The following is a 24,128-nucleotide window of genomic DNA, read 5'->3' as shown; positions in this document are numbered from 1 at the left end:
CAGAAATTGTACAAGAATCACACCTCATTTTGAGCAATTTCTCTGAACAGTCTAATATGCTGACACATTTCCTGAAATGGCATTTCATACCATTTATCAGTGGTTCAAATCATCAAACAAATGCTTATCCAACAATTATTCAAATGCAAAACAAACGTCTATCTAACAATTTTGCAAGGCTTTTTTTTAATTAAAAAGGAGAAGAATTCATATATAAGACTCTACAAAGGAGAAAGAAGGTTACACATCTTCCATGTCTTTAAGAAAGAACTAGCATGAGAATACTCTTAAGAGCATTAAACTACAGTATTCAATGTGAAAGAGTATTAAAAAAAAAATTCTCGTGGGAATATTACTATAATAAAAGAGTAAGACAATCATTTCTAAAAACTTCAGGATCAACCTTACCCCTAAATATAGAACCATTAATAGCTCACAGCTCTACACAAATGATCAACTGCCATGAGTAGGTTTTGTTTAAAAAAAAAAAAAAAGATTTTTTAAAAACACTGCTTAACGGCAACAGGTCTGAGGCAAATTGCTTAAGAAGTTTAAGAAGTCTAAGAAGTCTATTTTTACAGCATAGATTCTGAAAGAAACAAGGGAACAATTCACAAGTTTTTCTTCTAAGCTTAGCCCTGTTAAAGCAGTGCTGGTCACAACTGTTTTCTGGATTGCATACTTCTACCAACAAGATACACAGTACAGTATCTGTTCAAAAAATATCATAGAATCTTATGTTGAAAACAAACCAACAATAGACTGGTGTCATAAAATAACACCAAACTCCAAGCAGGCACTAGTTTGTAGGTTACTAATATAACCACAGATACTCTAAATAGGCCCTGGAAAGCTACAATGGCTCAGCTACAGCTGAAAAATCCTTCTCATAGAAGTTTTAAAATCATCTACAGAAAAAAGGTAACAGCATTGAAGGAAAAAAAAATACAGACATTAGTTTGGACATAAAGAATCTTTCATCCCATTTGGCTTCAGCAGGCAGGTACAAAAAAAATTAATGCATCAGTTTCCATTCCAGACCCAATCATTTCTGCATCTATAATTTGAAACTGCAAAGGAAACCTGTGCAAGTCTGGAAAATACACCCCCCAGATTCCTGATAAACAAGACAGATACAAGAATATACGCATATAGCAATAACAGCAAAATGCTGATTTAACCCACTCTAAAAATTTTATATGTTATTTAAGAAAGGCAAGAAGAAGAGAAGCTTGTACACAATGCCAAGAAACTGCTTAAAAACAAAACAAACAGAACTCCACAACCAAGCAAGACCCCTTCCCACATACCCCTGTAGGGAATGACTTGAATTAAAATAATGCATTTGTGGATGTGGCTGTTTTGTTGTTACTGTTTTGTTTAGTTTATTCCCTAGGTTACTTTTCCAGAATACTCCTATATAGCTAGTTAGTAAGAAAATTTGCTACAAACAACAGATACTCCAGGAGCTTATCTCAGACCACTGCCAGTTGATAATGAGATCCTTTCTCAGAAACCATTTACAGTTCTGGATGCCTGCAGACCTACCAAGAGGTCTTGCTTTTGTAAAACAGAGAATCAGTTTGTTTGGAAACTGTCTCCCTGGTGCTTAAAAAAAGAAAGGAAGGAGAGGAAAAAAACAAAGATGGAGGGTAGGAGAATTTGCATTCAGTAGACACATACTCCTCCATCCATGTTATGTAATCAAAGCAATTTTTTCCACAAAGAACCTTTGATGAGAAAAACACAGATTTCAAGCTTTAAGGCTTCTTAGAAAAGCTTCTGTAAATTTTCTTCTGAAAATCCAAACATATTTCTTTTCTTTCCCCTATAGGTTGTAAGTTTTTTTTTCCTTTTGATAAGTGAACTTCTATTTAGCTTTCCTGATTTTCAAGTTTCCCTTCAAATATATAGGAAAAATTCAAAATATTCTGGAAAAACTAGCTTCTCCTGTTAACAGTGAGTCTCCACCCCCATACAAACAACTCAAACTCCCTTTAAATCTAGTTTCTCATTTAAATAAAGCTAATTGCTGAAGCAGAATTATCTCGGACTGCCGAGGACATCAAGAAAATGGAAATGAGATGATGCACCTGTTTTAGAAATAGAATCAAGCACAAAATTCAGAGGAGATAATTAAGTGTTCCAGGGGCTCTGAAATGACCACAAATACATTATATTTCTTTATCCACTCCAATCACTTTCCCTGCAATGTACAGGACCACAATTACAGGATCAATTGTACAGTCATATGACCAATCTGTAAGCTGCTCCAACGGAAAGGAGCTCTTCTTGGCAGTACAGTTTAGTGCTGTATTAGCTTATTTTGCAAGAGTATTAACACTCCAGCACTGAGCTGGGCAGAAACACAAACAGTTGCATGTTTGGCTTTTTTGTTGTTTCTATTAGGAATGCAGGAAGAGAATGTCCACTCTGGCAACAGTTGACATCACAGCACCTGATGTGTGTAACTGTATCCCACATCTTAATCTTTGTTTACTTTCTTTTCAATCCAATATTAAATCTGTCACTAATACTTTACTGCAACAAAAAAATACAGGTGGGGATATATACATACTGCACCCTGAAGCTGAGAACCAAGCAACTATTTGGGAAGCCCAAGCAACACTGATACCATAAACTAATTCCTCCATACCTCTGAAGGAAAAAAAAAAGTTACATGTTCTCGGAGAGAAAAACAGAAGAGAAAAAGCAAGACTTCAAGGTGAGCTCTCAGAAGGAACTCAAAGCAAGTTCAAATGTCAGGACCATACACTGCAATGAAAGGCATTTTATTATGTGCTATTCCTTGAAGACCTTACTATCTAGTAACACCACAGTGATTAAAGAACAACCTAACTCACTTCACATGGACATTGAGACTTCAGTAACACTGCCATCTGAAACTGAAGGAGCAAAGTAAAGTTTACTGCTTTCGAAGTCTAAAAGAGAACAGACCAAATTCTCTCTTCCTGAATCCATACTATGTTATGGATTACAGGGCAGCATTTGTCCTGTAATGCCCAGGCTCACAGAAGCTACATGAGAAGAAAGAGAAGTCATAGTGAGCTACGTGCTGTTTACCTTTAGCTGGTAGTTTTGATTCCTTACTTTGAAGGCAGCAGCATAAGTGTGATTTTTCATCGTGTACCCACCATCAACATACTGTACAGACATCAGAAAGTTGCTCTTTGTTTTATGGGATTACTCTTCTCAGATTACTGAGGATTTTGAGTATATGTAAAGTCACTACAGTCTAATGCATGCCAACAGTTTATCCCTCTATAGCACAACAGATTCTTGTTTCAGTGATCTCCCCTTTTAAACAGGATATGAGTCCAAGAATAAATGATAGATTTCTCCTTTGAAAGGGCATCACTTACCAGTAACTACCATGCTGCTCATGTTAGAGTTCGGGCTATTGAGTACACTGCCTGAAAGAAGTTCGTCAGATCCTCTCTAAAAAGAAAGAGACAGTAAGAGATTTTTTTCCTCTATTTTGAGATTTTTAAAGATGATATTAAAAATGTCAGTTTGACAGGGAAAATCTTTAGAAGAACTTAAGCAAGCAAAACCAAACCTATTCAGATTTGGAAGACTTTCTCATTTCAGATAAGTGCAACAGCTTGAAGTCTACATAAAGCAGTATATTTACAAGGCAAACTTTGCAATGAGAGCAGCTTAAGCACAGTTGTTATACCCATCGCTGAAATGCAGTCACCTTAAGATACAATAAGAAGTGCCTGAACAATAGTTTTGTTCAGCACTTCAAATTTACATATTATAATTAAATGTTTATTGTGTCTCCAATACTTAGTTATCATTTTAATATTTTATGTTAAAATATTATATCCAGACAAAACTACAAGGGAATAAATAAATAAATACGAACAGAAATAGTGAGTTGAGCTCAATTCTAACATTCTTATTTGAAAAGGAGACTTGTCGTCAGAGAATATTATCACTTTTCAATCCGGGGACATCCATCTGTCCCAAAAAATAGAACTTAGGGCAGAGGGTAGCACCTAAAGGTAGCAACTGTAATTCCTAAAACATGATTATTATCAAGAAAATGATCTTTTTGAATAGTAGCAGGCTGCAAAAAAACAGTAGGATTCATATGGAAAACTCAGAAGTTAACCTTTTCCTCAAATTATTTATAAGACACATATTTGACAAAGCTGAAGAGGCATTTCTTTCTTCCCCCCCTACTGTTTTTTCTCCCTTTTTCTTTTTTCCTTCTTGTACCACTCCAGCAAGTCTTTATTTCCCCCCCAAAAAAATATTTTGCTTAAAAAACAGAAATCATTAAAAAGAAATAAATTTGACAACCTTTAAACATTTTAATTAGATCTTTTCCTGCTTCAAAAGTACTTCTCCAACAGCCTTAACATTAATCTCACCACTATCTCACCACTAAAGTGGAAAACAGGAAAGAAACCAGTCACAGCTCATCTCCTTTAAAAAGTGCACGTTTCTCATTTTGTTCTGGGCATTGCAATAGAATCTAGAAACTAATGCTAGTTAGAAAATGTCCTGCAAAATACCTCAAAACTACATTCTAAATTAACCTGAGAATATTGCCTTTTTGTACTGCATAGTTGAAAGATGCATAAAAATCAAACACTGAGCATTGGAACACACCGTTCTGTGCACATATAAACACAAAAATGGCACCTGACATCCAGAAGTGCTAAGAAGTAGTATGTACACATACACAGATGTTAAAGTTCATGTAAATTTTAGCATTTAGCATTCTCTGTGGAATCCATATACAGCCTATGAAAGACTCCTCACTCTTAACATCAACAAAAAAAACTGTGCCTGTCACATCACCAGTTGACTTCCTTTAAAATAAAGAAATGGCTAATACCAAGAGGTCATCTCATTCAACTGAAAAGGTAGATATCCAACCAGTTAAGATAAGGAAAAACATAACTGGACATAACAAAGACATACATAAGAAAATTTATAGAAACTCTTTACTATTCAACCTGTTACTCTGTACTGTGAGTGTCATATACTAACAACCAGTACAACGGCTACACAAGCAGTCCATTAACAAGAGAGAAGGAATATTTTTCTAATGTAGTATTTACATAGATAGAGTGCCGTAAAGGTCAAGATTCCCAACGCTACTGTTCACTCAGTAATACAACAGCTATTTCTGCTCACAGTTACTCATCCAGCCTTGCTCAGAAGCTCTCATCCCTGGCCTGGACAGCTCAGCTTAATGGACAAAGGCAGCAGAGACTGAATCCATCCATAGTCAGGCAAATTAAATCATTTCAGTGGTAGATTCAGTTGCCCTTCATAGGCCAGTCATCAATTTGCAACAGAACAGATACTACACAAAGAGCTGAAACACCTCTGCTACTGATGAATTAATGTTCTTCCCAAACCCTATAAGAACTTCACAAAACTGAAATCTAGAATTTATTCCAACTGCCTTCAGCTTCAAGAAGTTGCCTAAATGAGAAAATACAGACTAGCAGAATATAAAAATGATTACCTCTGCCTCCTAACAAACATGTTGTGAAAGCCCGCTAAGTTTCCTAACCTACCACAGAAAAAACATCCAAATCAAGACCAAGCTAAACAGTCAAAAGAGTGGTTACGCAGTTGTGTCCTAGGAACACTTTTAAAAGTCCTTGCATTCTGAATGTATTTAACATTTCACAATAACATTTACATAGCCAGTTACAAGAGTTTGTCATTATACTTATAAAAGAATTTTGCTTTAGAAAATGCGAGGTTTCTATACTGGCATGTATTATAAACAGCACATACTGTTACAAACCAGTGCTCGCCATGAAACCAAAAGCACGTGGGCAAACTCTCATACATGTTTGCCAAGCTTTTGGTAGAAGAAATACACCTTTCTGCGTGAGCAGAGCAGACCATTTTACCACATACATGTGGCCAGCAGCATAGGAACCCCTGCACCTCACTGAACATGTAACTTAAAAAGCAGCTATGCCGCAAAATAAGTCACAATCTACTTGGAAACAAGAGTAATTAGAGAAATCTAAAGCAGTTAGCTGGCTGTTAATTGCTATTTATTTCATAAAGGTCTCATAAGATGACAGCTGTTTTACAAAGCAATTTAATACAGGCAGTTCAAGCCAACTGACACTGCTACACAACATAAGCACCTTCAAAATTATGACAGAGGCCAACTTTCTTATTTTTCTAAACATTCCTTTGGCGAAGGTAAGATTTTATTCAGTTTGTTGGTTTGAGCCAGTTTTTATGTGTATTTTCTTTTAGAGGGAGATAAGCCAAAAAGAATTTGCACTTTGCTTCAAGGGCAACATTCTATCACTTGTACACACTTTTCAGAATTACAGCTCAGTTCCCAAGTACCTCGGGCACACAGTAGTCTTATTCTCAAGCACACAACCTTCAACAGCCAAACCATCCAATGCAAAGAAACCATCAAGATCAGGTCAAGTCTATCGAGCGTTTCAGAAACAAGGAAGACATTCTTCGACGTCTTTGAAGAACGTGGCAAATAAAATTCAATAAGGAATGGGAGATTCAAGAGCAACGTTCACTTAACTCTTTTCCCCATCTTTGCCTGCTGCTCTGCAAACAAGTTCAAGACTGAAAATCACAAATAATTCAACAAAAAAGCCCAAAATTATGTTTAAAATTAAAAATAAATAAGCCCAACAAAACTGAAGGTGCCACATCAATTTTCCTCCCCCACCACAGGTTGCAAGGGAAGTTTCCTACAATAGCAACATGATAGAAACTACCTGAACATCCATTTTAGCACAAGGGAAAGAGATTGCAAAGGACAAAAGTACAAACTGTTACTAACACTACTAAAAGATCACCTTCTGACAGCTAGTTCTCAAGAGCAGAAGTTTTCAGTGCCACATATGTATTCCTACCAATGTCAAGAACTACATTAAGCTTTGCTGATCTTGTTTAGAAGCTGAAACACTATCTGTACCATAGACATCCAGAACATTTGTTCTGGAACTCAACAGCCACAAAAGTACTGTAACACAGTAAAATCAGGGAACTATCAAATTAATTTCTTACAGTCAGCAAATCATTGGTCCTGCAAGAAATCTAAGCCCTTTCAAGGAACGCAGTGTTATCACACCCAGGCCCCAGGCACCAAGTACCCCTGAGAGCACGGTGCGGAACTGGCATGTTATCTATGGTTTTAACCAACGGAAACTAAGAAAAACTGATGTTTTCAGAAAAAAGACATAAAAAGTTGCCAACTCAAGGCTCTGAATATGTATTTCTGAGGAACTTAAAGATACACCTGTAAAAGTCTTTCAATACCTTTATTTGAAGATAGCATTTCTATATTCCAGTTAATCTGTAAGGAAATCTTTTAGTAAATACAGTTGTTGTATATTCTCTGGCTCTTCCACAACTGAAATAAATTGCAACTAGCTTAGCAAATGAATCTAGCTCTCTGCTCTACCAGTCACTGCTAACTCAGAATCCCTCACTACTGAAAATAAATTTATGTAGCTGGATTCCAAATTCCAACCCCTCCCCCCCCACAAAAACAGATTACTTGAGACTTCATGTTTCACAAGTTATATTAAGTACCTGTGCCATTTCAGGAAGTTGTCACAGTCATACTATCTTTCCAGGCTAATAAAAAAAACACTCCTTACAAGTTCTTACCAATGATTTTTCTCACACTGCAGACAGGACTTAAGTGTTTCAAAGCTTCCCCAGACCTTACTGCAGCCACTACCACCACCCTTTAAAAAAAGCTATCAAGCCACAAAAAATCTTTTCAATTTTGGCTTAAGAATCATCGGAGAGGTTTACTCCTTTCAAGCATCACAATAATTTTTACAACTGTTTATAGAAGTGAAATATTAACAGCTCTTTCTTTCTCCAATAATCCAAGGCTATGAAGTCTCCAAGAGAAGTTACAGCTGCATATAAAATGAAACACTCCGAATTATCAGGGGCTTATCAGAAGTGCACATACCTGCAGGCCTCTCCTATTGCTACAGAAACACTGAATTGATAATACTAGAAAGAATAAGCAAATTAACTGCATTTTAAGACAACAGCGTCAGCGACAACCACGTCTTGACATCCAATTAAAAAACATATACCAAAGAAAAAAAATTGTTTCAATAAATCCTGATTTGCAGTATACAAAATGCAGATGTTCCAGACCTCTCCCAACAAGATGATTTCCTGCCCCCCCAGCCCTCCCCTCTATGCAAAGGAGAACTTGCGCTGCACAGGAACTTCCCAACAGCTATAGCAAGTCAGGACACAGCTCGTGATTTAAAGAATTCTGACATCACTGTAAAACATTTCATTTCTAACAACATCTGGGAACGATTTAAAAGCAAGAGCCAGAAATCTGGCAGTATGGGAGTCTGTCATGAGAATTCTAACATAGCAACATTCCTCTCCAAGACACATGTGTAAGCCAACTGCTTCAACATCCAGCAGCTCAATTAACTTTGGAGAGTGAATGTTAGAAAGGACAGGGCAACACACTTTAAACACCCAAACATAACGCTATTTTTTTTTCCATTTTATATGTGATGGAACAGAATGTAATGAATGCCTTACTTTAATAGGAAACATTTCTAACGCAAAGTGGCACAAATCCATTACATAAATACTGTTGCTGAAGAGGAAATACTTGACCTGCCTTAATCTGACTACGCACACTGCTATCAAAACACATACAACAAATTACCTAATAAATAGACTGCTATACCTCTCACACATACAGGTCATATAAGACTCACTCGGGACAGGACAAGCCAAATCCATACATAAAACCCAAAAGAAATTGGGTATAAAGCACATAATTTCAACTATAAGCTTATTATCTCTTCATCAGAACCCTACATAATAGGGAGTATGTCTTCATGGGTGATTAATAATCCTATTACATCACTTGGCCTTAAATTCCCCATGAAGTAATTGGATAAAATATGTCTGTCTTCCCATACTTTCCTTTATACTTCTTCTACTTTTTCCTACTATATCCTTTATACTTTTTTCCCCCTAATTCAATTCTTCTACATGCTGTAAACAATATATGGTTGTCTGGGGGCATCTAACAATTAACTGAAAAAATGAGTGTACAAATATTAAAGTAGGGATGAATCTAGGAGAAAACTAAGTTTGCTTTTTTTCTTTCAACTGTAAGCCCAGTACGTAACACAAAATTTTCAGAAATCAAGCATGCACAATCAAGGGAATCTGAAGTCTTTAGAACTGAAAGGAGACAAGTCTCTACTCCTCTGAAAAGCATCCAGACTCTCAATCAAAACAGTGTGATAAAAGAGCCAAAGTTCTCAAAACATCTGAAAATCAAGATGGGATATACTGAACCAGACAGCTGAAGAACTAAGAATCAGACTTTCACTCAAACCATGCCACCCAGCCTCACTTAGAAAAACCCTAACTCTGAAACTGTAATGAAAGATTTCAGTCTGAAATCTAGTCCAAGTCCAACCAACACTTCAAACATCCTGGATGAAGTACAAAGACCATTTATTCCAGCACATCAGACTTATCATCCCGCTTTCACCAGCACAGAAATAGTTACTCTGAAGCAGATGTACTGCCACACTACTGTGAAGTCTTTGATGAAACAATTACTTTAGGCATTCAAAGAAAAAAACAAACCTATGAAAACCTAAAAATGACTGTATGTATTTGCAGCTTAATAAACAACACATAAGCCTGAAATCAGACCCCTAAAGTGGGTTGTGAAACCACAACCTCATTAAAACCAACACTGTAACTAAAAGCAACAGCCCTACCTTCTCCCTGCCCCCAGCAGCTTGTTTCTATCACCCTTGCCAAGCAATGTATGGTCTATACTGCTACAAGAGCTTATGCAACCATGTCAGATTTGTACCAAACCACCAAAGACACAACCCATTACTGTGTCAGCTCATCTTCAATCAATTTGAAGAAAGCTCCCCCTCATCACCTCCCCATGCTCCTTTTTCTGCTCATCAGGTAGAGTGTCATAAACAGACTGACTGTAGCCATCCTGAAGTGTGCAATGCACATCCCCAAATGAGTCACTCAATTGTTAGGCCACATTCACTGCACAGCTACTCACGCCAATCAGGAGAAAGATGATACATTAAGCTGAAGTGGCCCACACTTGGAAAAAGAGAACTATCAGTACCAAATATCAGCTCACTATATAGCTATTCCCTGCACCTGTGTGAGGTACATTCTTTCCATCACAGCTTCTGTATGTCCAAAGAGTTTTGTTGTAACTCCACAGAAAAGGTAGATTATGGACTTCCTACATTCACCTAGTCAGTTGAAAAAGTCTCCACCACTCCAAGTACTAAGTAAGTTTACTTATCCAGATTAAAGTATCATAACTGTAATAACACAAGACAGCAATTCTAACTGCAGCTGTCAGATCCAGAAGGCAAAACACCAAACTTGACCTTGCTCACTGACTACACAGATTAGACACTAACTTGTCTCTGAAATTCCCTGAAATTTACGATGCTATTTTGTTTTATTAACTATGGACCACATGTAATAAAAACAAAGACTAAGAGGTACAATTAAAAAAACATACATTTTATGCAACATAGCAAACTTCGAAAGCGTGCATGAAGAAATCCATAAACTTAAGTACAGAATTTCTTCAAGAAACCAAAACCTGTAGGAGTAACAATCGACACAGTGCAACTGTTGTTATTGAAAGCCTTAAATCACTCCTACTAAAAAAAACAACAAACTACAGTGCAAGTTCACAAAGTAACAGACACAGAACGATATGAAAAGAATAAGTTTTAACACTCTGAATCGTACAGTAAGGGGTGTACTTTGTGCTAAGGCACGCCATGAATTCTGAGCCAGCCAAACAAGACACTACATATCAAATCTCGTATAAATTATATTACGGCCACAAGACGTCTGCCTTTTGATATACTCTAATTCTTCCAGAAAATAAGCACATTGCTTCTCTGACAGATATTAGCTGAGAAGTTTGCTCTCATTATGCATTTGATTTTGGACAGAACACCATGTAAACCAAGCTTTCAAATAGCATTCATCATTTCTCCACTCCCTTGTTTTGTGCTGAATGCTTTCCTCGGCTTTTGGTATTAATTTCTTCTGACTTAGCACACAAATAAAATAAAGATGGAACACTCAAGAGTTTGTTGAGCAAAACATGATTTAAAATCAAACCAAGCTGCACTGCACAAATAAATGGTAATCGCTTTAAATTTAACAACATTGTCAGAAAGTTGCAGTTAGACTATATAACTCTTGAGATTATAAGCAAGTACTCCCTTTAATTACACTCATCTTGCCTACATGCAGTTCCCAAAGCTGAAAACCCTTTTTTTAAGTCAGAGACAATACCCTGGCTATACTTGTTAACTTCTACTATTACACTTAACAAATGGGTAGAAAACATAGCTAAGAAGCTCACTTTCCTGCTTATGAGAGAAGCCTGCCAGACAACAGTTAATATAATTTTCACAGTTATATCAATATCACTGATGATTATTTTGATAAATTGTATTTCCCAAGAGAAGGGTCACAGTCCTTTTCTTCAAGTATAACCAACTATGCTATAGAATAGATCAGCATACAAACAGCAGCTACAAAAAAAATCTCAAAAAAGTGCCAGGTGACACAAATACCCTGAGTAAGCTGACCACGTGCAAGTACAGGTAAATCCTTGTCTGTGTCTAATGGCTGTCCAATTGTGATAAAAGCAGTGCTAAAAGAGCATTAGAATTGCTGATGCAAGACTTCGGGACTCAAAAGCTGCTGCCTACCCACTCCCAATACACCTCAAAGAACAAACAGCCAAGTTAAAATAGTTGCCACATAAATTTTCCCTGTCGTATATGCCAACTAATAGTTAAAGCATCCCTCAGCTTTACAGTATTAAGTTTAGTAACAGCAATGAATATTCACCACAGAAAAAAAAAAAGTGAAGTGTTGCACAACGCTTTCTAAAAAATATAACTAGAGCCAACATTTGAGTGCTTACGCAAACTATGAACACAAACTGGTAACAAAGTCCACATTCCATTCTTCTTGGGTGTCCTGAGACAGTTGCAGAAGCTCCATGAGACAGCCTACCTTATTGTACTCATATTTAATAACTTCCTTCAGAAAACCATTATCTATATTTTATCCCCTATGCTCCTACATACAAATAATTGTTTCCTTTTATATGAAAAAGATCATTTTCATGTACTTGCTTGCATTACCCTGTATTTAACTTAATTATTTTTCTGATACACTTGCCTTGCCTTCTTGTATTACATTCACAATTTAATTTCTACATTCACCAGAAAGAAGTAGTTCATGGAATCATATGAATGATATAGTTATGTCATGTGATGTGCCTTCACTAACTGCCTTGCTAGCATGGCTCCAAAACTGCTCAACAGAAAGTATTTCAGGAATGCTCAAATCCTTTTAAGAGTCTAAGTCGCCCATGTCAAGAATGAAACTGATACTGAATCAACTTCTGAATTAAGAACGTCAGAATTTTATGTTCAAATAAACACATGGACTGTTTCAAATTGCTTCTTCATTAGAAATGACTGAGAGCAATTTATGACTTGTTTTGCCACAGAGTTTTTCAAGGGTGCAGTTTATTTCTGAAAGACTTGAATTTAACTGTCAAATACATTCCTGCAGTTGTAGGCAGCTGACACTGTCCTCCCAGGTAGCGAGGAAACAATTATAGCAGCCTGTATTTCTGACTGGAATTAGTTCTCACAGAAGTACTTCAATAACTCTACTTTTCTTTTGACTCACAGTGATTTATCTGCAATACTGAAAAAGCACATGGACCCAGGTAGGTCCAGAACATACAATTTATTACAACCCCTCCTAGAAGGAAGCTCACTCAAACACAATGCAGGTTCATCTGACACAGCAGCCACTGTTATCTAATGGCTAACTCTATTATGTAAGAGCTAGTCCAAATCCAGCAGAACCACTACTGAACCTGAATCAGACAGCTTCACTACACAAAACTATATTCACCAAGCAGTTAATATAAACCAGCTTCAGGTGAAAAGGCAGATAAGCAGCACAGCTACAAATTCCCTGGACAAGTGTAGAGACCATATTCATTAAAAAGTTTTCATGCATACCCCTGAAATAGGATTTCTTATGTGCATTAACAATTTAAAGTTCTCTCCTGTCACACATCTTTTCCTTCTTCTTATTTCTCAAGCTGTTTTTCATGAAGTACTGATCCAGTTCTTGCAACAAAATTGAATACAGAAGTGATATAAATAATCAATAACCTATAGGAAACTCCTTCCTTAACAAATACAATAAATTCATAACTGAACTCGAAGAGAAAAAGTCAGAGAAAATGTTTACTTTTCTGTAAATAAATTCTAGCACACATTTTTTCTGTACTGATAAAGGAACTTTTAATTTCAGTGTTAACTATTTCGAAAGACAATGAGGGGAGAAGAAAACATCATTTATCAACAAAACACATGAGAAAGCATTGTTTTGAAGAATAATCTGCAAAATAAAGCTTTAAAATAGGAAGCTGGCAGCACTACATTAGTTTCAAACTGTTTACAGTCTAGTGCCTAGAAAAGTCTTTTGTGTAGGACCTCCAATATAACTCTAGGGATTTTTTGTTAATGAAGCATACACTGCTGACTAAATATCAGCTGACAGTGACTGCTTAAAGTCTTAAAATTTGCAATGACAGACGCTCAAAGCAGTTCGTTTTGTACCAGCAGCGTACCCACTTATTTGTTAAATGCACATCCTACCTTCACACCAACTGCAACATCAGTGACAATTCTGTGAAGAAAAAAAAACATAAGTCAATCAATTTGTTCTCACAAAAACCAAGGGCTTTTGTTGGTTTGTTTTGCAACATCAGAGTAATTAGAGATAAAAATCAGTTAACAACTTTCAAAACCCAGAAAATGCAGCCTGAGAAAAGAATCTGACAGAGAGAATATAGAAGAGAAACCTTATAAAAGGTCCCCATGCTCACAGGCTTCCACAGAGGAGTCCAAATTTTCATGTAAATATTCCTGTAATGCAACAAACTACCAGGCAGTATACTTAGGAAACTTGGGTTTCTGGATGACATGAGGTCACAGACAGGGAGAAAAGAAGAACTTAAAAGTAAACAGAACCTTCCTCACAAACCCTGTTAGCCAAGCATCCAGTCCAACCCAGAGATCTCCTTACAAAAGGAAGCAATAAACATATGTTTTGAAATGAGCTTGGAAGAGTGTATTGGCTGGTGTCAAAATTTAACCATCAGGTATCCTATCCACATGAAACTGCAACAGGTACACCAAGGTGCATCACCTTAGAAGATATAACGCTAACACTAATGTAACAAAACTCCAAAGGTAGTAGGAAATACCACCAGAAGAAAACCACAAAATATGAATACGTGAAAGCATTCCACAGCGCAGTAACACTCATCAGTGCCAAGCCTGCTTCCAGCATTACAGTCAGAAGTAACCATAATAAGCCTTTGACACTCTCACAGTTGAAAGGTCATATGCCTAAAGCATACCAAGGGAATTGCTTCTGTTTGTGTCAGAACAAATAACTTGTTGGGCATCTGGCAGCGAGAAGGTGCTGTGTTTATAGTGATGAAGGCTGCAGCCAGCAGCTCACTCCCTCTCCGAGTCCAAAACTTCAGGCCTCGCACCAGCTGCCTGCCCACCCATGTGGCCCGCTAGACCTTGGGCCTCGCTGCCTCTTGGCGCCCCCGCACCGTCCCCTTCTTTGGCTCCTACAGTCTCCAGCACGCACAACGGCATCTTTCTACCTGGGGAGGGTAGGCAGGCACAGGGAAAACAAAAGAGCTCCAGCCGGCATCGCTCCTCCTCTGCAGGCAGCCCCAAACGCGCCGCGTGCCGCGCGGAGCGGTCCGCGTTCAGCGCCCGGGGGGAAACGGAGGGGCCGAGGGCAGCGCGGGGCAGGAGCGCCGCAGCCCCGCACTAAGCACAGGGCGGGATCGCGCGGCCCAAAGCCGTCGGCTTTGTAAAGCCAAGAGCCCAGCAGCGGCCCGCGTTACGGCGAAGCCGAGCTCCCCGCCCCACGCAAGGCCTCGTGTTCCAGCCTTCCTGCCTCGGATACCCGGCCGCTCCCACGCCCCACGATCGCGACGGGACGCGACGCGCGGAGCGGTCCCACAGCCGAGCGGGCGGCAAAGCCGCGGCCAGGCCTCGTCCTCGCGTCGCCAGCCCCGGCTGATGTGCTCACCCGTCCATCGCCGAACAGGACAAAGCGCTGACCAGCGGGACGGAGAGCCGCGCAACCGACGAGCACGGAGAGCCTGCGAGAAAATGGCGGCGTGGCCTGCACGGAAATTGCCGAACGCTGCCGAGTGCCGGATTCCGTTCTCCGTCCCTCGCAGCATCAGAGCATGCGCTGGAGTCCTGAGCATGCGCGGTAGGGGTCCCTGAAGTTTCTGCCAGCGGCTGCCCTCACTCCTCAGGCGCGTGGGGCGGTGCGAGCCTGCCCCGCCTCGGGCGGGAACGGCGCGCGGCCCGCCCAGCTCACGGCCCTGCTGGGAGAGCTGCCTGCCCTGATGGGGAGTTTGTCTGGTCTGGACGCAGACCGTGGTCCCCTTTATAGCTGATAATTTATATTTCAAAAATAAAGATGAATGTGCGAATCAAGTGGCTATGTCCGATCGGCGGTTGGCGTTGCCGTGGTTGTGTGTAAGCTCGGCAGCACAGCGCGTGTCCCACGTGGCTGTGGGCAAACTGCTTCCCTTGCTCGCTTTTTTGCTAGGTCTTAATATTTCACAGAGCGTGCGAGGTTTCTAGAAAGCAGTACTCACCGTGCAAGCTTAGATTGCATTAAAAAAAACAAAAACAAAAACAAAAAAAACCCACTCTGCCTTTCTTGATGGAAATGTTGAAAATGACCTTAATCTGCCTAAAAGATCCCAAACATAGAAGGATGTTAAAAAGCAATTAAAGGGTCAGTGTGTTTTCTATGTGTGACTCTGGCCTCTTGTAAATCTAAGTCCGTCTCTCTTGGTTTTATATTATAAATACTGATCTTGCCATATTTTGCCAATGAGTATGTGTCTGTGTTTCTTACTGGCTTACCTGCCTTACTGCCTATCTTGCTTACCTCTGCCTTCGTAGTAATGTTTTCCTAAACCCGTTTCTCAACTCTTCTGTAATATTCCAATTTTATCCTTTTTCTTGTGACATCTACCAGAATCCATCGGATTAAACAAACTAGTACTTGTTCGCTTTATCCTGAGTGATATGCTCTTCCATAGAAGGGAGATCGAGGAGAAGGCAATGAGTGTTTACAGAAGAACAGAGGCTGGAACTGAGATTGCAAATATTTGGGAAACATTTACTTAGCAAAAGAACAGATGGAAGGGGTATGGATGGTAATTCATAGAGCAAAACTCTGGTCCCCTGAATCCAGAATTAGAAGTGATAATTTGGAATTGACCCAGAGCATTTAATCTTAAAAGGAAAAAACTACTTCAAACTATCAAAATGCATCCATTCATTCAGTTACTTATTCAGTACAGTATTTCATTTTCAACTTCGAGTAGCTTTGCCCTTTTTACTATAGAAGTATTTTATTATGCTTTTGTATGCTTTTACCTAGTATATTTTGAACACTGATAGTATAAGCAATGAGTTTGTCATCTGTTTTCTCTGTGATATGTTTTTGCTATGTCTTTCTCATATTTTAGAAGGTTAAAAAAAATGCTGCCTCAGACACTCCCTTTTCCTTATTTCCTGTTAATTTTCTGCTGAAATCTAGTACCAGATATTTCAGAAGTTTCAAAAGCCTGGGAATAGACAACAATTCAATAAACCACCTCTATCAAAACCCTCCACATTTAGTGGTTATTGGGCTTATACTCTCTATTCATCTTATTCTAACTGGAAGTTAAATGACTACATTATTATTAGTAATAGAAAAGTCCAGTACTTTAAAAATTCTATTAATCTTTCTGCTGCAATAATATATTATTTTCCAAAATAATTTCTTTTGGTCACCACTATATATGGATGTTTCTCTTTCATTGCACATTTAAGTGCTGCTAAACAATGAGCTGATATTTTCACAGAACTTAAGCTCTTTCCAGTGTGGTAGTCATTGATTTAAATTTCAGCATTTTGCATGTATACTTTGACTATTTTTTTCTCTCTTGCATATTACTTCAATTTCTCAGGACAGAATTTATCTTGCCATTTTATCATTCAGTCACAGAGTATCATGAGAGCTTTCCACAATTCTTCACAGTCAGCTTTTGTTTTTATTACCATGAATAATTCAGCATCATCAGCAAACTTGGCCACCTCGATAATCACTCCTTTTTCCAGATCATTTAAGAATATGCTGAACAGCACAGGTCCCCTGTGGTATGCTAACAGTGACCTCCCTCTACTATAAAAATATAGACCATTTTTTCTTGTCCCTTCATATAATATCTTGTAGTAATCTGCTGTTAATAATTGATAAATAATAAATTGTTCATATATCAAAGAATGTACCCGTTAATCTTGTATCAGCTTAGTCTCAAGATCTCTGGACAGAGAATTACAACAAATTCTTTTTTTGAAACTATACCATGTTGTCAGTTAGTCCTAAAACACAGAAACATAGAAACACAAACATACTGACTCCTGTGAAGAATTATTTATTTATTTATTTATTTAGCAAATGTGTTGCTTTGTGTGATTGTTTCTCTGGATATTATTGGAAAGGTTGATCATTCCATTTACCGGTCTTTGTTGCATTCAACCGCATTATTCTATCTTTAATCAGTTCTTATCAACTTCATAAATTCCCTAGATTCCTTTGAGCAAAGTCCTAAAATTTATTAGTAGCTATTCATCTTTTTCTTCCCCTGCAAACAACATCCTTAATCAACATTTCTTCCCAGCAGTCTGTGTTGATTTACTTTGTTTTACTGAACTAAGTTTTGAAGCTACTCAAGTAATTCATAGAAGTGCTATACCCTAAATAAAAGATTTTTTTTCGAGTTCAGATCAGAACTTGTCTTGCTGGTCCAAATCCCACAGGGTATTTTCCAGCATTTTATTTCTAGTATTCCTCCTAGAAGACAGCTTATTTTGGATGGGCAAGGAGTGTTACTGCTCTCTGCTGCTCTTAAATACCAAAACATAACAGTTCATTCTGCACTTTACTAAGTATCAAAATCTTATAGATCAGGTTTTGACAATCAGACTGCCTGCTCACCTTTTTCTCTTGTTTGTAGCATATCCACCTGGAAATTTATTACCTGTGCAGAGAGACCTTTTTTCCACTACTTTTATTTGATTAAACATATGTATATTTACTTTCATTAGGTCTGGAGATCAATTTTCATTTTTGTTACGTATGTGGTGATTGCTTATGTCTTTCATATTCTAAAGGTGTCTTGTTCTTTGCCTCAGCTGGTTGTGAGGGTTGTGTCATGGGAAAAGCAGGGCTGCAGCTCTCTTCCCACTACTTTGCTCTGTCAGGGAAACAGGTGAAATACATGGTTTATTTCTGAAAGCGAAGACATGTCTTTGAGTTTATAAGGCAAAAGGTAAGAAGTTCTCTACTTAATCTAATGAAATGTCTGGGTCCCTGTTACTAGAGATAGATGTCTAAAGGCTGGCTTGGCACTCTGTGAGAACCAGCTGAAATGTCCCAACACCAAAGCAGTGACTGCTTTCCAAGTATGTTAATAAAATTATTTAGTAGTTAGTGAGAAGCTAGAATTCCCCTGACTGTATAGGTAGTACGACTGGCAAGCACTGAGGATGGCTGCCTTTATGATGTGTGGTTTGCCAGCCTAGGTCTCTATTCCTGCTGACAGGAGTGAACTCATACCAGAGGCTTTAACCGCAGTCTGAGTAAATAACTGCATACTTGAAAAGTAAACTGCAACTGATTAATAGTTTGTATCACAAAATTAGTCTTAGATGTAAGCTAAATGGGCTGCTTAGCTGTATTGTCTCATCGTCTTCTTAATTCACAGGCCAACGTCAGACAGAGGACCTCATATAATGTTTGCAAGGATCCCATGCCTGTACAAGGCCTGTGATCACACAGATCTAAAACGTGGTAACTATAATTAGTAAAAAGGTGGAAAAAAATAAATAAAACATTTTTTTACAGAAATAAATGAATAGAATGTTCAGCATTAGAAATTTAAAGAGCCCAAATCCCCATAAACATAGTAAATTAAAGCAATATGTTCTCAAAGAAATCTCACAGCAATTTCAAAGAATGGTTCTTGCGCAGTTGGACTGAAATGGGAATTTTCCTATTGATTTCAGGAATCCACAACTTGAACTCTGAACTCTTTACAATTTAAAAGGAGTAAAAAGTGTCTCACAGTAATTTTTAAAAGGTCACGTAAGTGATATATGAGCTCACCTTTCCACTTTGCTCTTTGGTGTCAGAAAATTGAATTATTTTTGCAGAACTTTTTCAAAACTGTGCTCTCACAACATCCCATCTTCCGCAAGTTCTTCCAAACCATTTTATACCTTACATAGAAACAATATTAGGTTACTGGGCTTATTTAATGGAGATTATTTTATGGACTTCTACAGGAATATGTGAATTTTCAAAAAGAGTATCATAGAGGGAAACTGTTTTCAAACAGATACTATTCACATTGGTGAAACGGAAATGCTTTAAGAAAAGTATCTTCAAAGAAGAGACCCAGAAATGTGACTGTTTTTATAAACGAAAATCTTCAAAGCAGGCATCTCTTTGTGAGGAGATCCTCAGAGGCATTCCTCCAGAGTGAGAATCACCAAACATGAAATCTCTTAACCTATATGAAAGCTTTGAAAACTATTACTCATTCCCAAAAAAGGCGATATTTCCTTGATAGAATATAGAGTGTTATTAAAGGGAGAAGTGACTTTATCACTGCTAACTACAGAGGTGGTTAACCTTTACTTCTTTAACAAAGAGGAATTAAGATCATTAAAACCTTTTAAACATAATGATGAAGTTACAAAACTATATTATTTGAACATTTCAAACAAAAATATTGGCAGTAGTACGCTCTTTCATCACTGGACAAGTAGCTTCATAGGCACTGCAGACTTGAAAATAGTTTCTTCATTTAAAAAAATGGCAGCAAGGGAGTCCACAGATTAAAGCCCACAGGCAATGTGTGTGTGGATTGTATTCCTAAGCAGTAACACAGAATTCGTAAAAGTAAGGCTTCTCACAGTAAAAATAAATAAATAAATAAACGTTTTCAGTACATTTCCCAACTGAGAATAGAGCAGATTTTAGAATCTGGACTGTTTTTCCATGAAGGAAATACATTTCCTTTTCTTTTATTTTTCAGCTACCAGAGTCCATTAAATCATTTCTGGTTTAAAGCTTTACGTGGAAGTGATGAAGAAGCATAGATAATACAACAGAGCAAGTTAAGTATCTAACCTTGATACAGGTTAAAACGGAAACAATAAAAAGACAGAATTTGTTCATTAATCATAGAACATCCCAAGTTGGAAAAGACCCAGAAGAATCATCAAGTCAAACTCCTGGCTCCACACAGGAACACCAAAACCCTAGGTCTGAGCATGCTGTCCAAATGCTTCATGAACTCCAGCAGCTTTGGGGCCATAACCACTGCCCTGGGGAACCTGTTCCCTGCCCACTGTTCTCTGATGAAGAGCCTTTTCCTAAAACCTTCTCATGACACAGCTCCATGCGGTTCCCGCAGGTACTGTCAATGTCACAAGAGAGCAGACCTCAGCACTGCTATGAGGTCTCTGGGCTTAGCAAACCCAGGGACCTCAGATATTCCTCATGTCTTACCCTCCAGACCCTTCTCCATTTTCATAGCCCTCCTTCAGACTCTGTAGTAGTTTTATGTTCTTATATTATGGCACCCAAAACTGCACGCAGTGCTCAAGGTGACGTTGCACCATTGCAGAGTAGAGCAGTGTCATGTTGAAACATTAAGATAACCTCTGCTGAAGCGTTTCTTTTATCAAAGCCAGGAAGTGACCCAACATTGTCTCTCAAAGGGTCTGACTGTTGTAGCACTCACTTTTGGAGTGTGAGTGAGCTGCAGATGACTCACAGCCATGAGCAAGCCAAAATGATTTTCTGAGCAAGATGTTAGTGCCCATAGCAGTCTGAAGAGACACAATTGTTTTGTTTTATTGGATAAATTAGAAGATAAAATACATATTGGATCACCTGAGTGGCCATTTTCCCTCTTACCTACAAGGTTCTTGGCAGCAGCATCCTGGTGACATACTGTTTCAGCCACACAGACCTAAAGTAGTACCTATTACCTTCAAACAAACAAAAATAGAGTAGATATAGAATACTGTAGTGTTTACCCAACTCTTCTTTAGTCTCTTCTTATGCTACCCTCACCCTCTTCCCTTCAGGTTTTGAGTATCACAAATGCTCTTAATAAAATGAAGCTGAGGTGATGCACTGTAAGACTGGACTGGTTTTTAATTGCTTTGCTGTATGCATTCTTCCCACTTCTATACTTGCCTAGCATCAGATTAACTGTACCACTTAAACATCTTTCTCTATTAAATATTCTGGATAAAATTATTATTTCAGATCTATTCATCTGAAATACTTTATAGCATATCAATTTCACAGAACTGATTCCTGTAGTGTTAGTGGGAGATTCAATACGTATACACAAGAGACAAATCTGACTCAGTAATTTTACTTGTCAAGTCTAACCCTCTCTGCCTTTGAAATTTGGAAATAAAACTCCAAATGTTTCTGAGGGCACAATACTGCTCTCTCACCTAAATGGTATTTTCCATTTGAAATTTGTAATTTCCCTATCAACCATATAACATGGATGCAGCTTTCTTTCTTTCTCGTGTTACATTAACAGTTTTAGAAATGTTATGTGGTAAAGGGTGCATCAACTGATTCTGAGAATCTGAAGGCAGGTTCTGGATAGAAGGGCAACAAGTTAGTAAGTCTGAAATAATGCTGTTAACTTAATTACGCCTCCAGAATGGATGTAATTAACAAAACAAAGCAAAACAAAAATGACCTTACATTTCCCAGTACAAAAACTTAATGTACTTTGTAATTTTGAGAGTAATCTTCTGTGTAGTCTGCTGTCGTTTAGGACTGCTGATTTAGCTGGAGAACAAGAGCAGACTGTCACACTGCATTATTAACTGTCGGCTGGCAAACCTCAGAGAATTTCTTCCCACTTGTGACTTAATATCTCATTAACTTTTTGCAATATCTAAACCCAAAAAAGATATTTGAATTTTGTGAATAAACACCACCTATCACCTCAACTTCTTTCATGAACAGCATCAACTTCAACAAATACCACCAGCTGTACAGTCCAGTCTCTTCAAGACTTAGACTGTAGCAATCCTCTTTTTGGCAAGTTTACATGTCTATAGCACGTGCTTATTTTTTAGTTCAGATGTCATTCCAATATAATGCTTGCTGTCTGATGTAGTGACATAGTAGATGTAAAAACTGATATTAAAAGGGCAAAAATTATGGCCATTATAAGCGCAGGGTGTCTCAAAGGTTGCTGTCATGTGAGAAGCAATCAAAACACAAGAATGCCGTGCTCCTGATGTGGGTTTTCAGAGCGACTTGAGTGCCAGGGTAGTCATATTCTTCCTGCTTTAACACAGGGCAGGCAGAGTTAAGCCTTGGCTTTAGGTTGTGTGAGCTTGCTGGCTGGGGAAAGAGTCAAGGCTGCTGACGCTACTTGGGGATGACCAGCGTGTTCAGAGGCACGAGGTATCTTACAGCTCCAACCCAAGGCAATGCAGCTCCCTTCTGCTACAGACACACTGCTGAACAAACCAGGGCTCTACAAAAACACGATCCTAAGAGCTATAGAGACTCTGTTTACCAATCTCTTGACTTCTTTCTTGGCTCTAGAATTGTTATTTTTTTCCAGATGCCAATTGCCCTGCATTGTTTTTTGCTCTTAGCTGTATTTGTATCTCAAAATGCTGCTGTGACCATCAGACTTAAAGCTTGAAGACCACAAGATCTAAAGCTTAAATCTGGCTTTTAATTATCTAACAAAACCAAAGGCATATTCTTAGTGCTAGAGAAACAGCAGAATTACATGCTGAGTCAAAAAGGGAAAGTTTTAGTATACAGTATGTTCTTGTTCAGAGACCACATTTTTTAATTACAGGCAAACTGTTCAATAAAAGGCTATCACAGTACCCAGCTCCTCAACTTACTCCTTCCTCATAGCATGCTTCCTCACCTTGTCACTTTTAGAATTAGATGTGACAGCCTATGCAGTGCCCTGTTAAGACCACACTCAGTTGGACAATGTATTAACATCTTGACAGTTCCTAAACTTTAAAGCCAACAACAATTGCAGGAGTAATATCCATACTCTTCTACATTCTCCCCCTTCAGCCATTTTCACTCTATTTTTCTTGTAAGAGCACATGTAAAACAAAGCAGGCTGGGGTTTATCAGAATTCACAATTTAATAGCATTCATATGTTAACATAACTTATTTTACTTGAAGCAATACTCTGCATGGAAGAGATACCATTGGGCAACCTGCATTAGCCACGCAGAAAGTAGAACACACAGAAAGGATGCAGCTGAAAATATTATGTTCTGGTTTGTTCTCTGCATCTGCAGTTGTCATAGCTTGTTAATAAAAGCATCCAGATTTTAATTAAGCTGAAAATGGTGTAGCATTTCAGGCATACACAAACTTGCTGCAGAATGACTTCTTAATTCTGGATGCATAGGACCCTTATTAAATGTCACCAGTGTAAACAGTTTGGAGACAAGGCAAACTGATTATAAGTCCAGGTTTTTACTTAACTCATAAGTAATTGAACCAGCAGAAATTCTGATTGTGACTTGAATTGAAAAAAGTATTATATACCACATCAATTCATTCTTCACTATGATTTTAACAAAATCCAGAGAACAACATTCCTGAAAAAAACAAGAAGGAAAGAATTAGAAGACCCTCTGTGAACCTATTACATCTACACAGTGGTTCTTCTGTTCAGGTGAGAGGGAAAGTAGAGGAACAGAAACTTTACACATACTTTGCTTTCACAGCCTGGTAAAACTGCCAGGAGAAAATCCTAGTGGTCATGATGCTAACCATAGCAGAGACATAGCAAGCTTTTAGTTAC

The 24,128-nt window shown here is 38.2% G+C and overlaps 1 protein-coding gene across 6 annotated transcripts in view; it reads right to left on the bottom strand.

Moving 5' to 3' along the window:
- PTBP2 (polypyrimidine tract binding protein 2) overlaps positions 1–15,391 on the bottom strand; it is a 40,051-nt gene extending 24,660 nt beyond the window's left edge. For 3 of the 6 annotated variants that reach the window (XM_065742013.1, XM_065742021.1, XM_065742030.1), the window contains exons 1-3: positions 15,235–15,318; positions 13,773–13,803; positions 3,384–3,459 (exon numbers count right to left, since the gene is read on the bottom strand). In XM_065742013.1, the coding sequence (XP_065598085.1) occupies positions 3,384–3,459; positions 13,773–13,803; positions 15,235–15,242 (115 nt within the window). In that variant the 5' untranslated portion in view covers positions 15,243–15,318. Of the gene's footprint in view, positions 1–3,383; positions 3,460–13,772; positions 13,804–15,234 lie in introns of all 6 variants that reach the window. The other 3 variants (XM_065742047.1, XM_065742056.1, XM_065742039.1) reach the window with 2 other exon arrangements.
- Between the last annotated feature and the right edge of the window lie 8,737 nt (positions 15,392–24,128).

This window comes from Cyrtonyx montezumae, unplaced genomic scaffold (genome assembly GCF_038088225.1).
Source record: "Cyrtonyx montezumae isolate F1298 unplaced genomic scaffold, pur_monq_1.0 scaffold_1, whole genome shotgun sequence".
NCBI classification, from domain to species: Eukaryota; Metazoa; Chordata; class Aves; order Galliformes; family Odontophoridae; genus Cyrtonyx; species Cyrtonyx montezumae.
The sequence above is the reverse complement of the archived record's forward strand: the minus strand, read 5'-3'. Positions and strand labels throughout refer to the sequence as shown.